We start from the raw sequence: 19,755 nt of genomic DNA on the forward strand, positions 1-19,755 counted from the left end.
TACTTGCCTGTGATATTTTTTTCAGCTGTTACAGGAAACCCATTCTCCAGTTCAAGTGGAAAAAAAGAACTCATTTGATAACAAAAAGGACTCACCTCTATCTAAAAATCAGGTATCATTAAATGACCAGGCAGTCTGATCATGTATTGCATGGAACATAAACAATTATATATAAACTGAGTGTTTGGCAACACTATTCTCCCAGACTCTCTGAAAGCATGGTTTTAGTAATGTTTTGAGGCAAAAAAGCCTTCTGTATTCTAATACAAGTTGCACCATGAAACAAAGGCTGGAATATCAAAAAAACACAAGAAGTAAGAAAAACTAATTACCTTGTTCATTGTTTCCTCCATTAAGCAGGAGTTCATCATTTTGCCTTTTTAATTCTGTTATGTATTTAAAGGCTTGGTCCAGAATCATATTCTTGCTCTGCCAAAGAAAATTAATCATTTAGAAGTTTCACTGAAAGGTAAGAACTTGCCAGATAAAAGCATAAAGTTTTGGTCTTTATCACACATAAGTGATATGCATCTTTAAAATTTTTATTAAATGCACCATATTCAAAAACTTCTGTTTATCTTTCATTTACTAAGTATTTATTGAACATCTGCTATGTGTCAGGTAAGCACTAGGAATATAATAAACAAACAGAAACAGTTCCTAACCTTGAGGAATTGTATACATACATATGTAAATAATGAAGTGCTATGAAGAAAAGAAAAGCAGAGTTAGGAGGGGCCAGCAAGATGGCAGAGGTTACTCTGTGCTACGGCCTGAATGTTTGTGTCCCCCCACAATTCATGTTGAAACTCTCATACCTGCTGTGGTGGTATTTAGAGGTTGGGAATTTGGGAGATAATTAGATCATGAGGGTAGATCCTTCATAAATGAGATGCCCTTAGACGAAAAGACATGTGAGAAATGATTGCCCTCTCTCTTTCTCTGTCGTGTGAGGACATAACCAGCAAGAGAGCCCACATCACGAACCAAACTAGCTAGCAACTTGATCTTGGACTTCCCAGCCTCCAGAGCTGTGAGAAATAAATTAGGGTTGTTGAAGCCACCCAGTCTATGTTATTTTTCCTATGGCGGCCCAAAATGACTAAGACACTCTGTTAAAATCTCTTTTGTACAAGAAGGTTGAGGAAGGCTTCTATGTAAGGCGACACTGAAGCACAGCCTGAAGGAGGCATAAGGAAGTATATGCCTTGTAGGTGTCTGGAGGAAGAGGGTTCAGGTAGCAGGATGAGCGAGAGCAAAGGCCCGTGGGCAGGGCTGTGTTTGGCATGGCAGGGGAACAATAAGGAGGAGAACCCAACTGGAGTGAAGTACACAGAAGAGTAGTAAAAGGAGAGGCCAATCAGGACCTTTAAGACCAGTTAGAGATTTTGGATTTTTATATTATTCTTTACTCTGTCAATCACAACTACAAACTATTCCAAATAATAGGCTAAGAAACAACGTCACTTGACTGTGTATTGGTGGCATGCTCCAGGTATATCCCATTCCTAAGCTCTTCGAAAAGACTGTATTTTATGTCAAAGTGTTGTTTTATTCTTTTCTCTTCATTAACAATTTAAAAAATTGAAAATATAAAGTGTGCATATGGCAAAAATAAAAAAATGTAAATAATATGAAGGGATATATAATGAAAACTAACATTCCTTTGGCTTTAACCTTTCTGACCTTTTTCCAGAGGCAATCACTGTAGTTACCTGTGTACACTTCCAAAATATTCTATGGCAATGTGTGTGTATTTGTGTGTATATGTGTGTATATTTTTAAATCCAGAAATGATACTATAAACAGTAAGTTACTTTTTAAAATTAAAATCTATCTTGGAGTTACTTCTATATAGCATTTAGAGATCTATATCTATGTTACACCTTCCGAAGGCTGTTTTTATTTCATTTACCAGTCTATTACTGATAAATATTTAACCCGTGTTAGAGGCACTTTGGCTTTTTATTCTTTAGCTACTAAAAATGTTGCAGTGCCAACTGCAATTGAAAAATTAAAAAAAATATTTTGAGAAGCATTGCAGTGCATGTTTAAATTCTAGTCTCATATGCACATGATTAAATACCGTCAGTATTTTATCAGATAGCTCTTTTCATGTAGGAATCAGTGAGTTGGGGCTTTGGTTTAGCAAGTCACAATTCTGGGTTCCTTGAACTGAGTCCCAAAAGGACCCAAAATAATCCAAGAAGCACTTTAGAGAGAAAACTGATATTGTCCTTTCTTAAATCAAGAGTCAAGTCAAAGGCAGAACCCAATAGTGCCCACTTACTGCCTCTCTACTAGAGACAGGGGTGGGGACGTGTAGCAACAGTGAAGAAAATCTTAATCTCTTCAGCTTCTGGGAGCCAAATATTGACTTCCATTGCACATTCTAGGTCACCAAGGAAGCAAAATGACTATGGTTTCCTTTCTGAGAAAACCATAGGAATGAAAGCCAAGAGCAGGAAAATAAGATTTTACCAGGCAAACACAAATATTTACTGAACAGCTACTACACACTGAGATGTGGAGGAAGAAAATCAGTCAAAAGACATAGTGTCAACCCTTAAGTTTGCTGTTGTGTTAAAGTAACAGAAAGTATGTTTTTAAAAATATTAAAAAACACATTTATGCAAGACTAAGTAGCACCCTGTAGGGCAGAGTGAAAAGAAACTGAAGTGTAAGACCTTTCCAAGGGAGCTAGTGTTGAGAAGCAAGCAACTTGATCTGGCCCTCTGAAAACCCGGGTAAGTTCGTACTGGGAAGTCCAGCTACCACAGAAGGCGAGATGAGGGGGATGGGGTTACAATTGAAGGGACTGGCAGGAAGATCCTTCTTATGTAATAATAAGCAGCAGCCCACACCACCCCTGGCCAGTTGGCTAAATAGTAGAGCGTCGGCCGGGTGTGTGGAAGTCCTGGGTTCGATTTCCGGCCAAGGCACTCAGGAAAAGCACCCATCTGCTTCTCCACCTCTCTCCCTCTTCTATCTCTCTGTTTCTCTCTTTTCCTCCTGCAGCCAAGGCTCCATTGGAGCAAAGTTGGCCCAGGTGTTGAGGATGGCTCCATGGCCTCTGCCTCAGGAGCTAGAATGGCTCCGACTGCAGTGGAGCAATGCCCCAAAGGGGCCGAGCATTGCCCCCTGGTGGGCATGCTTGATGGATCCCAGTCAGGTGCATGAGGAGTCTGTCTATCTCCTCCCCATTTCTCACTTCAGGAAAAAAAAAAAAAAAAAACAGCAGCCCGCACCCGCCCACACCCACACATTCTATGCAGCTGGATGACTTCCTCTTTCTGCCCCAACCACGGGAGATGAGTTCATTTTCTATGAAACGTAACTAGAGAATTTCAGCCTCAGGGATACCAGGCACAGAAGTGAACAAGATGAGGCTCCTCATTGAAAACGGCGTAAAGTAAAACTGCGTCCTAAAGTATGAATCCTTTGAGCACTCACTCACTTCCCCATCCAGCTTCCAGAATAATGGCAACTAGCCTCACTCTCTTCCCACCATTCCCAATCCTAGACGGAGTCTGCTCTGGAAAAAAAGAAATAGCTAACTCCCCCACCACCACCAAAAAAAAGATACTGATATTTTTGAGTTTCACAACACTAATTCACCACCTAATCACTCAACAGTCAGGGCCACCAACAGGCAACTCAGCTTTTTAACAGCTCATTCTCAAGTATGAAAAAAACAACTAAGTACCACTAAACATAAAGACAGAGAAAGCATAAAGGCAAAGGGAGAGAAAAACAATCAGAAGAAACAAAGTCAACACAGAAAATAAAACTTTTTAAAAAATCCCCAGTTACATTTTCAGAGATGAAATGATATTGTATCAATGAAAAGAAACATGTGACAAGAAAAGAAACAAAAAGAATGAGAAAAAAGACTCTTGGAAATTAAAAATATATGTATGGCCAGTAGTCACCGCCATCCAGCCATCGTGGCCATTCACGTGCAGGTTCTCATTGGATTCAGGCAGACAGTAAAGAAACAGTGGAGCCAAAAAATGGTGGGCCATTCCTTTATTTAAGTCTCACACAGGCTGATGAGTAAACACACAGGGCTCCCAAGCCACTGACACATTCTCCGGTTCCACAACCAGGAGAATCTTCTCCGGTCTTTGCTAGAATCAAAGGCCTCATCAGTCTCAGCGGACCTCACAAAAACCCCTCACCTCTGTTCCCCATCTCCTTTTTCAAACTTCTGCACAAACTCTGCAAAAATGGCTTCTCCCTCTTTCTCCTCCTTTCTTTTAAAACTTTTCCAGTGCTAAAACCTCTCCTCCAGCAAACATTAGCAAGACAATGGCCCTTCCCAAGCAGGAAGGTAATTTGCAATTTCACAGATCACATACCTGGCACTGCCCAGCGCCGTATTTTAACACTAAAAGTGAGCAAACTCAAAATATACAAATTTTACAAACTCATCTGCCTAACAACATGAGAGCTGAAATTAAAAACAGGAGAGTTGGAGGAGATCAACCAATTGATACTGAAGAGGAAGGGCAGAGGGTTCAGAAATAGTATGTCAAGGAAAAAAAGGGAAAATGAAAATTATGTGGTATATCTGACCACGTAGAAACAGTACTAACAGACTACTGGAAGTGTGGAAAAAATTAAAGAGAAATATATAGAAAATTAACCAAATGAAAAACAATGAGGCAATTATTAACTCCTAAAAACCAGAAGTTACATATGAAACGAAATAATACAGTATTCTCCTTGGCTAAATCACAAAAAACATTTAGGCGGTTTTCATAACAAAAACTGAATGCCAATTTAATCAAAAGTTGTAACAGAATTATATCAGGAGGATTAGACAAGAGAAAGCCAAGGGAAAAGCATATAGGAAGTCAACAGATAATATATAAAATGGAAAATAAGATATAGTAATATGAGCATGTTAGTTTGAAATATAAAGGTAAAAACCACAAGAACCAGTTGAGAATGACTGCCTCTAAGAAGCTATTAGAATCCGGAGGCAGTAGGCTCTGGCAGTAGGTTGGCTCAGTGGTAGAGCATCAGCCTGGCATGTGGATGTCCCAGATTTGATTCCTGGTCAGGGCACATTGGAGAAGTGACCATCTACTTCTCCACCCCTCTCCCTCCTTCTTCTTTCTCACTCTCTTTATCTTCTCCCACAGCCATGGCACGATTGGTTTGAGTGCATCAGCCCCGGGCACTGAAGATGGCTCTGTGGAACCTCTGCCTCAGTCACTAAAAATAGCTTGGTTACAAGCATGGCCCCAGATGGGAATGTTGCTGGATGGATCCCAGTCAAGGCACATGTGGGAGTCTGTCTATCTCCCCTCCTCTCACTTGGCAAAGAAGGGGGGAAAAAAGAATTTGAAGGAAGTAGAAAGGAGACTAATGTTTGTTGTTTTAAGCTTTTTAGTGCTATATGCTGTGTATATATATTAATTCTTACATATATTAACTTAATTAAAAATATAATTGTATTAACCAGTGTCACATCAATAAATTTAATAAATATTTTTAATAAAGGAAAACCCTCTAGAAAAATAGGGCAAAAACTAGAATAGGCATTACATAAAAAGAGGATACAAATACTGAAAATGTAAAAAAAAAAAAAAAAGTTTTTCAAACTAGTTTAAAATCTATTTATTATTATTTTTTACTGTAAAACCTCTTTAAATTCAAGGAAATGCTAATAAAAACCACAAGATACTATAATACAAAAGAATAATTTAAAAGAGCTAACATAAATGATAATATCTCATTACACTACAATCAGTGGCAGGATTCAAATAAATTAACAACTGGTTCTCTGCCCTAATGACTGTTTTAAGTATAAGAAAATGATATACCAAAAAATACTTTATTATTTCATGCATTTAATACTCAAATAAGAACATTAAAAGAGGTACACAAAACTAGATTATAAGAGTTTTAAAATATTAAATAATACCTGACAAAAAAACAATAAAACAGTTATTTAAGATATTTCCATATTGCTTCTTGATTGGCGTCCTTACTTGCAATTTTTTCATCTATGGACGGAATGAACATTACTATGGGTGCTTAGAATATGCTGTTACACTGATGAACAATGAAAGAGTAAAGAATGTAAATCTGTGATTTCCACATGAGGCAGCTGCCCAGGCACCCACCTTAGAGGGAACCCTGATTACAAGTGCCATTTTAACAACTGGTTCGCCGAACTTAATAAAAAATTAAGTACCAGTTATGCCGAACCCGTGCGAACTGGCTGTATCCCACCGATTGGAATACTATGTAATTCTTAAAATATTAGAACACATGAGGAAAGGTATCTACAAGCAAGCCCACTGTGTACCACTGAGTAAAAATACAAAGCAGGTTATGAAACTACACATATATATTCATAAAGCAACATCTAGAGAGACATGTTACACTTTTAATAGCGTTTATAACTGGGGAGTTATAAACTGGGGAGTGGGATGTCAATTTATTTTTTTAAACTTTTTGCGCCTTCCATATTGTTTCCATTTTTATTATTTTGTTTTGTTTTGTTTTCAAACAGTATGCTTTACCCTGATTATCAGGAGAAATAAAAAACTATCTTCATTAACTGTCAGCTTTAATAAGCTGAGATTTTAGTAGAGGTCGATAGGACATGAAGAACAAAACAGAGCTCCTTTAGAAGATTCTAGGTAAGAATTTAGGATAGTAAAAAACATAAATGGCAGAAAATAAAAGAAATGTTTGGTAAATACAGCTGCACATACAACTGTAACCATGGGACTGAGAAATTCTAGATCTAAAGATCTAGATATTATATGGTCCATTTGATCATGTAGAAAACTATACTAGAAGACTGTTGGGAATGTGGAAAGAATTAAACAGCTATATGAAAAAAATTTTTTTAAAAAGGAATATTAATCAAATGAAAAATTATAGGCAATCTCCAAAAACTATTAATGACAGGGAACAAAAATAATCATTCTGAGCATAGAAACAACAGGGAATTATCTGTTCACAAGTTATGAATAAAAACAAGTGGACTTCTGCCTGACCTGTGGTGGCGCAGTGGGTAAAGCATGGGCCTGGAACGCTGAGGTCTGAAACCCCGGGCTTGCCTGGTCAAGGCACATAGGAGAAGCAACTATGAGTTGATGCTTCCTGCTCCTCCCCCCATATTTCTCTCTCTCTCTCTTTCTCCTCTTTCTAAAATCAGTAAAATCTTAAACAAACAAACAAAAAAACGAGTGGACGTCTTACCTGCTTCAGTGCAGGGGAACACGGGATCAGCTCTCCTATTCTGTTAATCCCAGCATTGATTTTTTTCTTCCTGTGCCTCTCCACTAAAGAGGAGGAAAAATCCATTTATCAAACCTACAGCCAAATTGTTTCATTAGGTAAAGAAATTTTAGGCAAAGAAAAACCTAAGAAAATCTTATCAGATAGTATCTACTATAATAAGATTTCTAAAAATGCTATAATTTAAGTCTAGAATTATGGAAATTGATATAAGCAATGCTTTCAATTAGCATTTTAAAGAATATGATCTATAGTAACTAAATTCAAATTATAAACAGAAATTTCTAATATTATATTATGGTTAGGCCATTATCATATTATATTTCAAGTAATTACTAGAGATTTTAATTACCAAATTTTAAGAACCCACTAATAATCTAAGTTACTAGAAAGTTGCCTCTTTATAGCAAATAAGACCTTTCTGGACAGACTAAAAACTTTAAAACACCTTTTAGGATGACTAGAGGACATTTATGGAATGGAAATAATTATTAGTTACAACTTAAAACAAACAAAGTCAATGGTTTGGTTTTCTTACATGGGGTCTGGATGGTTCCCTTTGGCTACCTAGGCTTCTTCCCATCAAAGAAACTGAGTAAGGCCCTGGCCGGTTGGCTCAGCGGTAGAGCGTCGGCCTAGCGTGCGGAGGACCCGGGTTCGATTCCCGGCCAGGGCACACAGGAGAAGCGCCCATTTGCTTCTCCACCCCTCCGCCACGCCTTCCTCTCTGTCTCTCTCTTCCCCTCCCACAGCCAAGGCTCCATTGGAGCAAAGATGGCCCAGGCGCTGGGGATGGCTCTGTGGCCTCTGCCTCAGGCACTGGAGTGGCTCTGGTCGCAACGTGGCGACGCCCAGGATGGGCAGAGCATCGCCCCCTGGTGGGCAGAGCGTCGCCCCATGGTGGGCGTGCCGGGTGGATCCCAGTCGGGCGCATGCGGGAGTCTGTCTGACTGTCTCTCCCTGTTTCCAGCTTCAGAAAAATGCAAAAAAAAAAAAAAAAAAAGAAACTGAGTAACTGAAACTTCTAAACATTAAGGTCATAAACTTCTCAACAAACTGAGAAATGTTCCAGGCTTATGTGCCACAACTTTAAAGGTTGTACAGAAGGGTCAAGAGGGTACAAGAGATGATCTAAATGATTTCTATAAGACACTGTTAGTAGAAACATAAGTCCTATTTCTGTTAGAAAGTTTTCTAAAACCTTCCTGTCTAACAAAGGATTCCAGAGCTTCTAAAAGGATGACCATTCAGATGGTAGCACAGGTAGGCCTTGCTTTGCAACATATATAATTTTTGCTTCATAATCTAGCAGTAAGAACATCCATTTCAATGATGTCTAATCATTCTCAGTAAATTACTAAGAGGACATATTTATGGTACCATATGACAGTTGATGCCAATAAAACATTTAGGTCATATAGCTAAAAAAAAGATTACATTTACTTATACTATATGGTCAAAAAAAAAAAAATTAAAGCACTTTTCTTCTGAATTCTCTAACAATAGCATTTGTTGTTATCTAGAAGCAGATTTTTTAATGTGTAGAGATAAAAAAAACCCAAAGATATAAAGACCCTTTACCCACAGCGATAAAGGGGAACTCAAAGGCAGCAAAATCCCTTCTGGGGAACCACAACATTCCACCAGCATTCAACACATACCTCCTCTCCACAGACAAAATTTCCCTACGGTCCTTCCCTTAGGGAAAGGAAGATATCATTTATAATATAGATCATAGAAATTAACTTCTAATTTTTTAAGATCTCAATAAAGTCCCTGATGAAAAATAAATGTTAAAAAGAAAAGAATTGTTATAACCTAACAAGGCAGTGGCTCAATGGATAGAAGGTCAACCTGGGACGCTGAGGATCCAGGTTTGAAACCCTATGGTTGCCAGCTTGAGCATGGGGTCGCCATCCTGAGCGTGGAATCACAGACATGACCTCCTGGTCGCTAGCTTGAGCCCAAAGGTCAGGTGGCTTGAAGCCCAAGGTCTCCAGCTTGAACCCAAGGTCACTAGCTTGAGCAATGGTCACTGGTTCAGCTGGAGTCGCCTCGCCCCCACATCAAGGTACGAATGAGAAGCAATCAATGAACAACTAAAGTGCCACAACAACAAGTTGATGCTTCTTGTCTCTCTCCCTTCCTGTCTGTCCCTATCTGTCCCTCCCTCTCCCATCTCTCAAAATAAATAAATAAATGAAATGTTAGAAAATGTACCAAATTGTAAATGTATACACAATTACTTCTATAAATATTTATCTGGCTTTGGCCTATAATTTTGATGTTTGAGATAAAATTAACTATTTACTACATTTCTTCCTGTAATTAAGGATTCCACAACTTAATTTAAAACTGTACACATTTTGCCTAATGCTGGTGCAGTTGATAGAACGTTGACCTGGAACATTGAGATTCCTGGTTCAAAACCCTGAGGTTACCGGCTAGAGCTCAGGTTGGCTTGAGCACAAGGTCGCAGGCTTGAGCACAGGATCATCGACATGATCCCATGATCACTGGCTTGAACCCAAAGGTCACTGGCTTGAGCCCAAGGTTGCTGGTTTGAGTAAGGGGTCACTGGCTCGGCTTGAGCCCCCCAGTCAAGGCACATATGAGCAAGCAATCAGTGAACAACTGAAATGAAGCAACTACAAGCTAATGCTTCTCACCTCTCTCTCAAAAAAAAAAAGAAAATGAAAAAAAAATAAACTGTACACATTTCAAGCCCCTTAAGATCTCCATCCTGCTGCTCATCTCTTCCCTACTTCTCTAGGCAGCCAGGCCCCGTGGTGATCTCTGCAAAGACATATACTCTTCATTCTATTTAGGAAAAGTATACCTGGAATTACTTAGAATGCTAAAATCACTCAGTGGGTGAAATCACTTAAAACCCTAGCTCCAGGGGTACATTAATCCTTAAATTATCAAAATAGACAATAAATCTGAAGATGATAAGCAAGCCATCTTCATGGGCTGCAGGGCTGTTTTGTCAATTAAAAACAATAACAAAATACTTTACTAAAATGAATGAATATTGATTCTAAACTTATAGTATAAAACCTTATAATCAACTAGTATAATTTCATTTTGAATCCAAAAATGTTAACACATAAAATTTAAATTGTTTCTACCTGCATTATGGGTCTCCCGGTTTTTCTTCCTGAAACAAAAAGTGTACATAAAAGGAACATGAAAATAATAGAAAAACATTTTCACCACTTTATATTTTGAGAACCATCAAAATAAATTTCATGAATTTGTACTTTTTGCATCAGTAAGGAACCATCTGAAGGTACATCAATATAAATTTAGAATCTACAATTTCTAAAAGTCACTACAGTTTTCTATTCTTCCATACTCATAAGCCATTGGTCAGGAAGTAAACCAATCGCTGAAAACTTTATTTGAAATATGTAATAAAGGAGCTAGTCAGTTCTGAGCGATGTGTCAGTAGGTGACTTCCGCTGTCTGCCCAGGCCGCGGGCCGAGGGAGGGTGAGTGTGTGAAGGAGACAGGCAACCGTAAAAGGAATGTGGGAATCCCCAGAAGGGAAACATGGCAGCCACCAGCATTCACGCACTGACAGCTGGTACTTCAGCCATCTTTCACAGTTATGTACCTTAGGCCAGTGGTCCCCAACCCCCAGGCCGCGGACCGGTACCGGTCCGTGGGCCATTTGGTACTGGTCCACAGAGAAAGAATAAATAATTTACATTATTTCCGTTTTATTTATATTTAAGTCTGAACGATGTTTTATTTTTTTAAAATGACCAGATTCCCTCTGTTACATCCGTCTAAGACTCACTCTTGATGCTTGTCTCGTAAATTCAACAATTATATTAAAAAATACCACAGTTTTTACACCAGTCGCATAATTTTATCTTGTGCATTTATCCGTCCCACCCTAAAGGCCGGTCCGTGAAAATATTTTCTGACATTAAACCGGTCCATGGCCCAAAAAAGATTGGGGACCACTGCCTTAGACTTCCCAAACTCTTAAATTTTCTTAAAAGCTTATCTTCTAAAAACATCAGTTTTCCCTACCAGGTATCACTACTTAATATATAAACATTCTCCAATAGCTATCTGGTAAGAAAAGTGAACAGTGATTTTAGTATTAATGGAAGCATTGGCGCATACTTCTGAACAGAAACACTGGCCAAAATGCTAGAAATCAAGAAGTGGAGTTATACAAAGAACCAGAAATAATGTTTTACTGATACACATACTGGCATTAATGGTTTCTCATGTCACAAAATGTCTACTCAAACTGACTTCAGCCTAAGTGAACTTAGGATCTACAAGGACTAATACTGTATGCAAGAAGAATTTTTAGGAGAAACTAAATATCTAAACAGATTTGGGATTATACTTGTTCCATTACTTTAAGCATAAGCAGGACAGATAAATTTTAACTACGTACCATTTCTATAAACCAATTTCTATTTATCCACATAGTTTTGAAGAGTAATGGTTTTCTAGGCATCCAAATGAAAGCTCCCTTAGGACTACCTATTCAACGGAGTAGGAACTAATTCTGATTCTCATCTTCTGAGACTGTATGATTTTTGAACTGTGGTTACATACCTGTGCTGCTTTTTTGTAGGAGTCTCACTCTCTGTCATTTCTGGCATGGTTACAATGACAGGAACCTACAAGACATGGAAAGGCGAGTTTAAAATCATTCTAGTATCTGAGAGAAACTGATTAATAACAATTTGGTTTCAAGACCAAATGGTTAAAAAAAATAAAAGTGACATCATGAAGAAAGCATGGGATTAAGTGCTGGGGATAGAAAAAAGTATTAGAAAACAGACTAAAAATATTGTCTCGCAGACAGAGAATAAGATGAACATCAAATGTGAGGTGCAGCCAGAAAGTGCTTGAAAAGACTGGCACAGAGAATGACCATTATGGGCTTGGAAACCAAGAAAAACTTGCTTTGACTATGACCTGGAAGGACAGGTAAAACGTACTTGAGTTGGAAGAGTACGTGCTTTGCTCATGATACTGTTTGTTCATGATACAAAACCTAAACTAGAAGAATGGACCTCCTCTCTAAACACAGCGCAAACAAAAGTGACAAACATGTAATATTCCACACATGAAAGCCAAGCATTCCTTCATTCATTCACTCATTTACTAGGCCTCTTTCACTTCAAACCACTACAGATCTTACGTTGTCATTTGAGTCATTAAAATCTGAGTGTAAGTATGAAAATTCTATTTATATTTAAAACATCATGATAGTAAAGAATGAATGTACTATAAGGAAATGTACAATGTGCCAAAAAAGCCTGAATAAAAAATACGTTAGAATTAATAGTAATTATAGAAAGCCAGCAACATTAGAGGTGATTTCTTTCTCTTTTCTGATTTCCAAATATTCTGAAATGAAAGCTTAATGCTTTTAAATCTCAGCGATTGACAACCTTTCAAAAAAGGTGTGTCAAGCTCGGCCACCCGTTCTGGCACCTGGGGGGCGTGCCAGTGTGGTTCCCCACTTTCTCTCCGAGAGAGAAAGAAAGAAGGCAGCAAGTGTGGCATCAGAGGTCAGCACAACCGTAAAATCTGCTCCTGCCGGTTCTGGCTGCAAGGTCCTGGGGACGTTATATAACCTTTGGAACCTCACATGTTTTATCTACTCACTGGATCATTACCAGAGTATCTAGATCATTGGGTTGTTTTAAGAAAGGAATGAAAGGCCTGACCTGTGGTGGCACAGTGGATAAAGCGTCGACCTGGAACGCTGAGGTCGCCGGTTCGAAACCCTGGGCTTGCCCAGTCAAGGCACATATAGGAGTTGAAGCTTCCTGCTCCTCCCCTCCCTCTCTCCCCCCTTCTCTAAAAAAAATAAAATCTTTAAAAAAAAAAAAGTTTAAAAAAAAAAAAAAAAAGAAAGGAATGAAAGAATGCAGGGAGAGAACAGCATGGCAGGCACCGAGCAATAAGAAGGGTGCAATAAGTATTAGCTATGAATATTCATGAGGTATTTCAGGTGAGGGCTTTAGCCCTGGGAAGCAGGCTGAAGGGTCCTGGACAGTAAGTAGAAGTGAACCCGAGAAGGTGACCACAGGAAGTGCTGACGGCGCAGCCTGAGGAGAAATGTGCGGTTAAGACCCATTTCCAGGAGCGTATTCCACCTTCTCTTGAACGCTTGCGAGGGAACTTACCCGCCTAAAAGCAACACGTTCGTATTAGACGACCATATAATGATAATGTGGGAAATGTGAGTCAATAAATACATCACCTTTCGCAACTAAGGGCTTGTGGAATTTCTTCACTTTTGATTCCTGGCTTCCAACGCCTCCCGTTTCTGATCCAAATCTATCATCTTCTGCCAGAAGATGGTCTATAAGTTCTGTTTTCTTCTTACTACATAAGAGAAAGTTAATACATATTTATAGCAGCATGTAGAACAAGAACTGGCGATCTATGGCATGCAGGCAGATTTTCACTTGCAACATAAGGAGTGTAGTTGTTTTCCAGAGTCCCTTCCTTTGGCTCACCCACGCTCCACCGCACAAGATGGCAGACTGCAGCTCCTGGACGGGTGGTGCCCAGGTAATTCTCTCCTTTCCCTTAGGCACGCTCACTATCCCTTAGGTTCTCATTGTCCTACCTCCTACACTAACATCTGTCCTTAATTCTAAAATTATCTTTCCTTCAGCCTGACCCGTGGTGGCGCAGTGGATAAAGTGTCGACCTGGAATGCTGAGGTCGCAGGTTCAAAACCCTGGGCTTGCCTGGTCAAGGCAAATACAAGAAGCAATAACTAGGAGTTGATGGTTCCTGTTCCTCCCCCCACTTTCTCTCTCTCTAAAATCAATAAGTAAATCTCTTTAAAATTATCTTTCCTTCGATCTCCTACTCCCATCAGACTGACTGAAAACTGAACCCGAGGACCTTGCACTAACGCAGAGACACCAGGAAGACAGCACTCAGACCTGTGCACTACATGAGCTCCGTAAACCAACATTAATCTCAGGCTGTAATAAAGAATTAAAAGCATTTATTTGAGCAAAAAGAGCTGCATCCCAGAAGACAGATTCAGGCAACAACCTCAGTAGTGTTTCAGAGACAAAGGAGAGGCCATTTTTTTTACAGTGGAAAGTTCCCACCCAGGTTGCCAATTAGGTCCATTTTATGTAAATGAAGTATCCAAACTGTGCAGCTCTGATGGGGAGGGGCAGGTCTCAGTGCATTGGCAGAAAGAAACCAGGGTTTCCCTACAGTGCACAGTACAACACAGACAGGTCAGCCTGAGGGTCTTCCCAGTATAGAGTACATGAAGAGCCCTGGTCAGCAAATGGCTGCTCGACTCTTACTGTTCATAAAATGTGAGCCCCCAGTAGACCACGGGGAGTTCATCTCAGCAGACAAATCCCTTCTCAAGGTTCACAAATGAATCTTCCTCTCAGGTTACACAGCTCTAAAACAAGATTTGGGGGCTTCCTCCCAGATGAATGAGAAGTACTGGGTGGAGCTCAGGAATCTGTATTTTCTTTTTTTTTTTTTTTTTTTATAGGAATCTGTATTTTCAACAAGGTCTCTGGGTGACTCCCTTTTCTTTGCTTCTCCTTCCCCTCCCTCTTCGCGTATTTCTCCTCCTCCTCCTTTTTTTGGAACAAAAATGTTTGAGAAACTTAGCTCCACTTTAGGGCAATGTTTCCTAAACATTCCTGATAAGAATTATCAGAAGGGGCCCTGGCCGGTTGGCTCAGCGGTAGAGCGTCGGCCTGGCGTGCGGGGGACCTGGGTTCGATTCCCGGCCAGGGCACATAGGAGAAGCACCCATTTGCTTCTCCACCCCCCCCCCCCCACCTTCCTCTCTGTCTCTCTCTTCCCCTCCTGCAGCCGAGGCTCCATTGGAGCAAAGACGGCCCGGGCGCTGGGGATGGCTCCTTGGCCTCTGCCCCAGGCGCTAGAGTGGCTCTGGTCGCGGCACAGCGATGCCCCGGAGGGGCAGAGCATCGCCCCCTGGTGGACAGAGCGTTGCCCCTGGTGGGCGTGCCGGGTGGATCCCGGTCGGGCGCATGCGGGAGTCTGTCTGACTGTCTCTCCCCGTTTCCAGCTTCAGAAAAAAAAAAAAAAAAAAGAATTATCAGAAGGTACAAGTAAAAATACAAATATATTGTCAGCCCATCCCAGACCCACTAAACCAGTCTGTAAGCAAGGAATTATTCCAAACTCTGAGAAATCTGAAACTTAATAAGTGCTCCAGGTGATTCTTATCAGGAAAATTTGGAAGCAGACAAATATCTTCAGTTAGCGAATCCCGCTGAAGGGAGATGGTTTGGGACGTGGCATGACAGCTGGCCACATAATTTTACCTATAAACTAGTGAGGTCAAACGTGCCTCATACTCATGAGTCAATATTTGGTCAGTAGTATCAAGTTCCAGTTGTTCCCCTGTAGCACTTTTGAAAGTCTGCAGCTTCATATTACAATTAAGAAGCAGGAAGTAAAAGTCCTAATTTTTTTCTAAACATCTAGAATCTTAAAGTAGATGAAACAAGAGGCCTATCATATAAGTAAACATATTCCTTACACTGTGGTGAAAGCCAGGAGTTCAAATGAAAAAGGCACACAACTGGCCTGGCCAGTTGGCTCACAGGATAGAGCGTCGGCCTGGCCATGGATGTTCCGGGTTTGATTCCTGGTCAGGGCACACAAGAGAAGCAACTATCTGCTTCTCTCCCCCTCTCTTTCCCCTTCTCTCCCTCTTCCCCTCCCACAGCCAGTAGCTCAGGAGCATTGGCCCTGGGTATTGAGGATAGCTCCTTTGGTCCCAGTGAGCCAGGCTCAGGTGCTACAAATAGCTCAGTTGAGTCAAGCATACCCCACATTGGAGTTGCCGGTGGATCCCAGTTGGGGCGCATGTGGGAGTCTGTCTCGCTATCTCCCCTCCTCTTACTAAATAAATATAAAAAAAAGGTATACAACTGCAAATTAAAATCAAAATCATCCAGTTTACTAAACACATCACTATAAATATCCATTCAAATCACTTTTTTTTTTTTAGAGAGAGACAGGGAGAGAGATAAGAAGCATCAACTTGTAGCTGCACCTTGTTCACTGCTTCTCAAAGGTATCTTGATTGGTGGGGATGGGGGGGGGACTCCAGCTGAGCCAGCGATTCCTTGCTCAAGCCAGCGACTACGAGATCATGTTGATGATCCCACGCTCAAACTGGTGACCCTGCACCCAAGCTAGCAACCTTGGGGTTTTGAACCGGAATCCCCACTGTCCCAGATTGACTCTCTCTCTATCCACTGCACCCCACCAGTCAGACTCAAACCGTATTTTAGATTTTTATTTATTGCTTGATTTTAGAGAGAGAAAAGGGGGAGGAGAAGGGAGGGAGGGAGAAAGAAGCATGATTTGTTGTTATGCATTCACTGGTTGTTTCTTGCATGTGCCCTGACTGAGGATTGAACCTGGAGCCCTGGCTTATTGGGATGACATGCTATGAGATACCCAGCCAGGGCTCAAACCACATTTTAACCAATTCAATTATATCCAATGCAATGCAAAGTTACTTCCATGTTCAAATCCTCTTGATATTAAAATTGCATTCCTGACATTAAAAAAGAATATTTAGGCCTGACCTGTGGTGGTGTAGTGCATAAAGTGTCAACTTGGAATGCTGAGATCACCAGTTCGAAACCCTAGGCTTGCCTGGTCAAGCCACATATGAGAGTTGGGGTTTCCTGCTCCTCCCCCTTCTCTCTCCTTCTCTCTCTCCCCTCACTAAAATAAATAAATAATAAAAATTTAAAAATTATTTTAAATAATAACATTTATTGAGAAAAGGAACTTTATAATCTTGTCACAAATCTTGTCTGTTTATTAATTTATCCTCTAAAAAGGAAATGACACTTTTTTACAATATTTATATAACTATATACAAATACATCCTTTAAAATATTTCATGTACTGTGGCCCTGGCCGGTTGGCTCAGCGGTAGAGCGTCGGCCTAGCGTGCGGGGGACCCGGGTTTGATTCCCGGCCAGGGCACACAGGAGAAGCGCCCACTTGCTTCTCCATCCCCCCCTCCTTCCTCTCTGTCTCTCTCTTCCCCTTCTGCATCCAAGGCTCCATTGGAGCAAAGATGGCCCGGGCGCTGGGGATGGCTCTGTGGCCTCTGCCTCAGGCGCTGGACTGGCTCTGGTCGCAACATGGCGATGCCCAGGATGGGCAGAGCATCGCCCCCTGGTGGGAAGAGCGTCGCCCCATGGTGGGCGTGCCGGGTGGATCCCAGTCGGGCGCATGCGGGAGTCTGTCTGACTGTCTCTCCCTGTTTCCAGCTTCAGAAAAAAAAAGAAAGAAAAATATTTCATGTACTGTGGACAAAAAAGTGACTCTATAATCAATCTAATGAAAAGTAACCTCACAGGGTGATCTAATTATATATTCCTAAAGGGGCAGGTCATGTGGGTAGTTATGTCTCAGGGTTATAAAAGGTTTATCTTTGCCTTAAGCAAGCCCTGGCCATTGTTTTTGTGAATCTAGGTTAACACAACTTTGAAATGCCAGAAATAATCCTCTTTTCCAGGCCCCTCTGAAGAGTAACCACCCTAAAGAAAGCACATAATCTTGTTAGCTATACTATACAGCAGGGGTCGGGAACCTTTTTGGCTGAGAGAGCCATGAACGCCACATATTTTAAAATGTAATTCCATGAGAGCCATACAACAACCCGTGTACATTACACATTACACATTATCCAATAAAAATTTGATGTTGTCCCGGAGGACAGCTGTGATTGGCTCCAGCCACCCGCAACCATGAACATGAGCGGTAGGAAATGAATGGATTGTAATACATGAGAATGTTTTATATTCTTAACGTTATTATTTTTTTATTAAAGATTTGTCTGCGAACCAGATGCAGCCATCAAAAGAGCCACACCTGGCTTGTGAGCCATAGGTTCCCGAACCCTGCTATACAGTAACCTAATCGGAGATATCCCTGCCTTCCTTCTTCCCACCTTTGTGTAATCTTCTGATGTTCTCTCCTTAATGCTATGTATAAAAGAAAGTGAAAAAGTTATTCTCCAGAGCGTTTGAGACCTAGCTTCTTGCTATGTCCTCAGTTTGGTTCAAATAACCTCATAAAATTCTCTGTAGGTTTGTACATTCTTATATTGACAGTACCATAAACTTTTTTTCTCTAAGATGATACTCTATTTTTTTATGTATAATTTACTAGGATGACATTGTTTGCCACACCATACAGGTTTCAAGTGACAGTGCTATAAATTTTTAAAGAAAAATTTCAGCCTGATCAGATGGTGGCACCATGGATAGAACGTTAGCCTGAGGCACTGGGGACCCAGGTTCAAAACCCCAAGGTCACCAACTTGAGCATGGATCACCAACTTGAGCATGGGGTCATTGGCTGGGCTGGAGCCCCCCCCCCCCCCCCATCCAGGCACATATGAGAAAGCTATCAATGAACAACTATGGTGCTGCAACTATGAGTTGATGCTTCTTATCTTGCTCCCTTCCTGTCTACCTGTCTCTGTCTGTCTGTCCTTCTCTCTTTCTCTCACAAAAGGAAAAGAAAGAAAAGGAGATTAGAGAACAGACCACATAGACAAGGGATGACCACTGGAGGGCACAGTGAGAAGGCAACCATCTAGAAGCCAAGGAGAGAGGCCACAGAAACCAGACCTGCTGACACCTTGATCTTGGCACTTCCAGCATACAGAGATGTAAGAAAATAAATTTTTGTTTAAGCCAGTGTCTGTGGTATTTTGTTATGGCAACCCTGACAAACTATATATATATATATATATTATATATATATATAAAAATAACAATATATATTATAATAATACAGTGTGTCCGTAAAGTCATGGTGCATTTTTGACCGGTCATAGGAAAGCAAAAGACGATAGAAATGTGAAATCTGCACCAAATAAAAGGAAAACCCTCCCAGTTTCTCTAGGATGATGTGGCAGTAAGTGTGCACACGCAGATGATGACATAACACCGTGTATACAGCGGAGCAGCCCACAGCCATGCCAGTTAAGATGTGGACGGTACAAAGAAAAGTTCAGTGTGTTCTGTGGCTCGCTAAATTCGAATCTGTGACCAAAGTGCAATGTGAATATCGGCGCGTTTATAATGAAGCACCACCACATAGGAATAACATTACTCGGTGGGATAAGCAGTTGAAGGAAACCGGAAGTTTGGTGGAGAAACCCCGTTCTGGTAGGCCATCAGTGAGTGACGAGTCTGTGGAGGCTATACGGGATAGCTACCTAAGGAGCCCTAAAAAATCTATGCGTGAGCCCACATCGAACTGCACTGAATAGGTATGAAACTGGGAGAGTTTTTATTTGGTGCAGATTTCACATTTCTATCGTCTTTTGTTGCTTTCCTGTGACTGGTCAAAAGTGCACCATGCCTTTACAGACACACTGTATAACTATATAGATATATAGTAATATACCTATAGATTTATATCTTATATATGTTT

General features: G+C 40.6%; 1 protein-coding gene across 2 annotated transcripts in view; it reads right to left on the reverse strand.

Annotated features, from left to right (window-relative positions):
• Positions 1-19,755, reverse strand: part of USF3 (upstream transcription factor family member 3) — a 50,303-nt gene that overhangs the window by 14,370 nt on the left and 16,178 nt on the right. For both annotated transcript variants that reach the window (XM_066347745.1, XM_066347746.1), the window contains 5 exons: positions 13,517-13,641; positions 11,854-11,918; positions 10,398-10,426; positions 7,228-7,310; positions 333-429 (listed from right to left, as the gene is read on the reverse strand). In XM_066347745.1, coding sequence (XP_066203842.1) covers positions 333-429; positions 7,228-7,310; positions 10,398-10,426; positions 11,854-11,900 — 256 coding nt within the window. In that variant the 5' untranslated portion in view covers positions 11,901-11,918; positions 13,517-13,641. The remainder of the gene's footprint in view (positions 1-332; positions 430-7,227; positions 7,311-10,397; positions 10,427-11,853; positions 11,919-13,516; positions 13,642-19,755) is intronic.

Source organism: Saccopteryx leptura, chromosome 8 (genome assembly GCF_036850995.1).
Source record: "Saccopteryx leptura isolate mSacLep1 chromosome 8, mSacLep1_pri_phased_curated, whole genome shotgun sequence".
Classification (NCBI taxonomy): domain Eukaryota; kingdom Metazoa; phylum Chordata; class Mammalia; order Chiroptera; family Emballonuridae; genus Saccopteryx; species Saccopteryx leptura.